Source organism: Furipterus horrens, unplaced genomic scaffold (genome assembly GCF_987537825.1).
Source record: "Furipterus horrens unplaced genomic scaffold, mFurHor1.1.pri manual_scaffold_1, whole genome shotgun sequence".
In the NCBI taxonomy this organism is placed as follows: domain Eukaryota; kingdom Metazoa; phylum Chordata; class Mammalia; order Chiroptera; family Furipteridae; genus Furipterus; species Furipterus horrens.
This window is the reverse complement of record NW_028327171.1, coordinates 78,723,612-78,729,611: the sequence shown is the minus strand read 5'-3', so window position 1 is coordinate 78,729,611 and position 6,000 is coordinate 78,723,612. Positions and strand designations below refer to the sequence as shown.

The 6,000-nt window shown below is 34.9% G+C and overlaps 1 protein-coding gene across 3 annotated transcripts in view; it reads right to left on the bottom strand.

Annotated features, from left to right (window-relative positions):
* Positions 1-3,087: 3,087 nt before the first annotated feature.
* The window catches only part of NSUN3 (NOP2/Sun RNA methyltransferase 3), a 49,284-nt gene continuing 46,371 nt past the window's right edge, over positions 3,088-6,000 (bottom strand). For all 3 annotated transcript variants that reach the window (XM_090292265.1, XM_090292199.1, XM_090292305.1), the window contains exon 6: positions 3,088-4,836. In XM_090292265.1, coding sequence (XP_090148391.1) covers positions 4,566-4,836 — 271 coding nt within the window. In that variant the 3' untranslated portion in view covers positions 3,088-4,565. The remainder of the gene's footprint in view (positions 4,837-6,000) is intronic.

Sequence of the window (6,000 nt, the reverse complement as noted above, 5' to 3'; positions counted from 1 at the left end):
AGAATATATGAGAAAAGCAATTATTTTTATTGAAGAGCATAGGTAGTTCGTGTACATTTGTTGAATTTATTAAACACATTTGTCATAATCTAAGACACATAAGTCTTTTATGATCAAGTCAAGAGGGATGTCTAGCCATGTGGAAGTGTGGTACAGCTAGTTATGTTGGCTATTCATGGCTAAAAATATCACACATCACACAAAACAATTTCCAGTAGCATCAGGCTAGTTGCCACTACCATGTCCCACTTTCCTTTTCTTAAGAGTTGGCAGCTATGATCTACAAACTGACAGTAACCCTTCCCTACTAACAACTCATGAGTCAGCACAAGTTCTTTGGTCCTCTCATTCTCCCACCTCTCCTGCCAATGATTACTGTGATACAGGAAGGGGAAAGACCTTCACCATTTTGGAAAGGTTGTTAACACTTTGTTTAGGTGAGTGAGGAATCTCTCTCAGTTAATAATTATATGGTGAAATAAGCCCAGTCCTTCTTTTCTCCTGTCACCAATGCTAATCTCTCTTAATTCTGTTCATTTTTATTAATAGCTACAATTTTATTCCTACTTGTTATTAAGAACAAGGAAATAGCTGGGTGTCATAGTCCTGTTTCTTATTTTTCAATAGGCTATACATTTTCAGTCTCTGTTGATTCTGTTAGGTTGTAGTTATTTGTGTGTAATATGCTCTTACACAGCAATATGCAGCAGAAAATTCTTTTTGACAAGTCATAGCAAGTTTAATTGAGTCATGGCATAGTCCAGCAAACAGCTTCCAGTGAGGCAGTCCTCTTCCAAAGGTAGCATATGCTTTTGCCATTTCAACATGACTATATGGTCTCATATGAATGAGGAAATTACTTCATTTATGAAAAGTTGCAGAAAGGTATGGAGTTAATATTTGATTGAGCTAATTAAATTTTAAAGAGGTAGACATTCTACCATGATTTTTTTTCTCCCTAAATTTAATCAAATCTATTTTTTAAAAACCTTAGCACTAAATTACAGGTCAATTAAAAAAAATTTTTTTACTCTATTGCTTAAGCATTTCCTAATGAGAATCCCAAATCAACTCTTTTCCATTTTATTTTAAATGCCGCACAATAAGTAATATAACAAACTATTTTATCAAGATAGTATTTCTTTTTTTAAATTAAATTTATTAAGGTAACATTGATTAATAAATATAATTTTCAGGTATAAGGACTATAAATTGGTGCAGCCACTATGGAAAACAGTACGAAGTTTCTTTAAAAAAGTAAAAATATAACTACCATATAATCTAGCAATTCCTCTTCCGGGTAATTACCACCTCCTGCTGCAATATGAAAACATTCATTTGTAAAAATACGATTTGATTCACTCACAATGACTTTGCAGCCTGACGCCATTTAAAATTATGACATTCCTTTTCATGTTTCCAGAACAGATGCTGTTAGGGCTTTCAGAACAAGAAGTAAACTGTCAGCAGACATTAGTTAACTTATGAACTTTCATGTGAATATCCTTCAGATACCCATGGGACCTGGGGGATATTATAGCTCCAATGTCAGCCTGAGAGTAGCACCAGTAATGGGCATCATCCTTACTTCCCTCCACAAGGCAGCAATAAGGCAAGGAACAGGAGACTATAAACCACCGAGCTGAACCATATAAATGGGTTGAAAATAAATTGTGTTGTTATATTTGTCCCCAAAGCCAAATTTACCAGCACATAATACAAGTAGCACATTCATTGCATCAAAGGACTTCCTGATATCTAATAAAATTGTTGCTATTGGTTCCAATTTTCTCTTTGTATTCCAGATGAGTTGCATTATCCTATGCAGATTATCTGATGCTTCTCTCTCAAAATAAAGCCTAGTTGGATAAGAGTTTATTAGATTTCTGATTACCTTATTTAGTTATGTAGCAAAAGTTCTGGTCTCTATTATTTTATACCTACTCACATTGTATAAATGGATATTTTTCACAATACTGCTAAAGGGGTAACATGCAATCTTGAGGATAAGGCTATATGGATATATGTAACTGGATAAAGGACTGCAGACTGCTTTGATTCCAAACCACAGATAGTATGGTGCTTTAAAAATTCAATACAAACCATTTAAATAGATTACATTTATTCATAGTCTATTTCTGAAACTAGTGGCTGTTCAGTGTGCTGATGGCAGAAAGAAGTTAATGTGTTAGTAAAAAAAAAGAAATAAAAAAGCCCTACATTTTTATAAAGCTATTTTGAAAGTAATTCAATGCCACAGAAAGTAGTATCAATTACTCTTTGCTTTTCAATTGACACTGCAAGGCTGCTCCAAATTTCTATTCCTTAGTTCAGCATCTGCAAAGAAAAGGAATGCACAGAATACCTCACTGGGATGTTTTTGGGTATGACAATCACTAGAAGACTTCTTTAGAATATACTCTGAAACATTTCAAAGGTTTTTTACACCAAGTACTGACTAACCCTGGATGCCCTGGGAATAGCAAATCGCATTAGAAAACTGAGCAATGGAGAATAAGGGTGAAGCCAGTTGATAACCTTGAGGGTTCCTATAACCTATATCCTGTGAGATAGCACAGTGTAGGGAGAAGGGCATGGCCTTTGAAGCTAGTCTTAATCTTGGATCCACCCTTTACAACCTTGGCTAGCTACGAATAGCACTCACTAGCTTGGGTTTTCTCATTCACAGAAGGTGGTTACAATATTTACTTCCAAAGTTGTTTAAAAGATCAAAAAAGATAACATAAATAATTTGAATATGTAATGCTTAATAAATGCCAGGTGTTCCGTTATAATTATTGTCAATAATATAAAGTGAGTCATATATACAAATATTCATATATATATAGTTGCATTTTTTTCAGTAATCAAAGGAAGGTCTAATCCAATGGCACACTGAGTGCTCAGAGTAGGCTTAATGGAAATACGCTGGGAAAATAATAACATTCAACAAAGTGCACTATAAAAATTCACTTTGTGATTAACCTACTCAGAATGAATACACTTTTTAAACTTACACTATCTAAAGACAGGATTTCAAATTTAAAAAAAAAAAAAACGATGAGCAGAGACACACACACAAGTATCTTTTCCATTATCATTAATCTTTTATATTAACACAGTATATCTGATTGAATCTAAGAGATCCAGCTTTTCTTTAAACACATTGATTAGATAGAAAGAAAAAATGGGTAATGGAATGAAGGTATAAAACAGACATTCTTCCCAGGACTTCCCAATTATAGGAACCCAGTTATATATGCTTGTAAAACAAACAAAAAACTTAATAAAAAAATAGTTCTAATTTAAGTGCACAGAATATAATAAACAATTCAAAATGATCCAACTTCAGCAGAATTTTATACAGTCAGAGTTTATTTTTTTAAAGCTAATTTCCAAATAGATATAACTTTTGAAGTATGCTACATACTTTTTCTTAATAATTGGAAAAAATGTTTGGACTCTAAGTAAAGCAATTTCTAGAGAAAACACATGATCCAAACCTGAAACTAAAACCCCAAGTACATACAAAAATGTGCACAGTATTCCCGGGATACATGTAAACAGGAAGAGCCACTTAGTAAATGTATTGGGTTTTGGTAATAGCATAATCCACTCTCATTATGCAGCTCCCTCTAGTACATAAATATGTGACATCACACTCTCATATAACATTTCATAGCAGAGTGAAATAAAAAGGCCCTCCAGATTGCAACTGTAAGATAATCAGATTCTGTGATGCTCATTATAACTGCAATTATGTAACAAAACTCTCCAGATATAGTTCAGTTATTGCAATTATTAATCATTCTGGTTTTGTTTCAAGTACTTGCTTTATAGTCTGCTGGATACACTCCATTATTGTATAAGCTGAATATCGAAAGTCAAACACGTGCATGTGAATCTGCTATTCTAATGGCCTTTCAACATAATTTACCCTTTCAATTTGTAGTTGTGAATACAAAAAAGTGGAGAAATAAAGCTGGTGTCATTAGTCACTGACCTTTGCAGTAAACAGAAGATGGTCCTTAACAAGAAACAACTTAGCAAATAAGAAACTCACTTTGCTAGAACTAGAAATAGTGTTGCTTAAGAAGTTAGTCTCAGAATAGCAATCATATCTTACAGAAAAAGGGGGAGGAAAACTCTGAAGAATCTGTATTCTTGTATAAGGAGAAAAATTATAAGAGGGCCAGCAAATGTGCATTTTTAAAGGTTCAAAGTACCAACATCATGGATAGAATGTATTCCTAAACTTTCTATGCATAAAACCAGCTAAATTAATTTAACTACAAAATGCCAAGTAAAAGACAGCAGATTTATTATAAAGAACAAACACCATCTGCACTACCTTAAATCACTGTTATAGATATATTTCTAGGAAAAATATACACCTGGAAAATTCTCAAGCCTAATCTCTGAGATGCTAGAATATTAAATAAATAGGATCCCAAACATACCCGGGGAAAGTGACTCTGTAAATTTAAATGTTAACATGTACAAAGCCCCCCCCAAATAAATATAATAATACATTGACATGGTTTACAAAATTCAAACCACCAATTTTATACAGTCCACAACTTTTTCAGTTTGGCTACATACATTGGGCCCCAGGCTTTGCCCTTCTCTGGAATTACCAAGAGCTCACATTCCTGGCCAGTGGGAGCAAATGTGAAGTCTTGGGAGCAAGTTGTTGCCATTTCCTTAATGTCCACAGGCATGATGTTACTGTAGGAATTTAAAATTTCGCTGATCACATCTTGATTTTCTGCCTTGGAAAGCGTGCATGTAGAGTACACAAGTAACCCTCCAGGACGTAATGCCTTAATCGCAGACCTGTATGTAAACAGGAAAATGCATTAGACTGGTTAGCTACGTTGAAAGCAAACTATGGGGTCTAAGATCAAGGAAGCTTACATACTTGAAACTAACCTTACTCTGACTCGGGTTGCAATAACTTTTGATGTTTTCTAGCCTTATAACTATTTCTTCCTAATGTATCTGTGGATGGCTAGGAAAATGGCAATCAATGTGGGAAAGACAGAGTGTATTTGACTGGTTTGCTGTTTTGTTCTTTTAAGGATAGGAGGATGGGGTAGAACCTGAAATAATGGGTTTGTTTCTCACTACATTGAGTCGTACGCATGGATAGGTGGAGTGGAGCAACTGAACTTCAGAAAGGGGTTAGGGCTCAGTGATAGCTGAAGTCATGTGAATAGTAGGATTTCCCAGAAAAAGAGCAAGAAAAAAAAAGTGGACTAAAGACAGATGCTCAGAGAATGCCTATATTTAAAGGGAGGCAGAAATTAGAAAATTAATTAAGAAGACTTCACCAGAAGAAAGTGCAGCTTATGGGAATAAAGGTTTTTTTGTTTGTTTGTTTTGAAGGGAAGACCTACAAATATTTTCAAATGCAGATCCAGCAGAGGAGCAGTCCCAGGCTTCAGAGTGCAAATGGAGAGGTTAGCCTTTGAAAAGATGGGGTTCAGCTCTTCATCAGAATCAGGATGGGAGCATGAACAGGGAACCAGGATGTTTTAAGGGAAATGAAGGGTCATGATAGACAGCCTTGATAAGAAGAGTTGAGTGGGAGGCAATGTCATCTACAGAGACATAAACCTAGTGAGTTTTAGTCCTGGTCCTCAGAGCAATTACTAATCAATAAGTTAAAAACAGAAAAAAGAAATCATGTTCCAGAACCTTTACTGGATATAAAATATAATCAGCCCCATATCTCACATCTATTTAAACAAGAGCACATCCCAATAACTGAGGTTTATAATAAAGACCTACATGGCAAAAGAGTATTTGCGGATGTGATTAAATTAAGACTTATGAGATAGACAGATCATTCTGGATTATCTGAGTGGGCTTAATGTAATCACAAAGATCCTTACAAATGGCAAATGGAAGCAGGAGAATCAGAGAAAGAAAGGTGACGACTGAGGCTAAGGCTGGAATGACAGGATTGCAGCCAAAGGCCAAGGGCCAAGGAATATG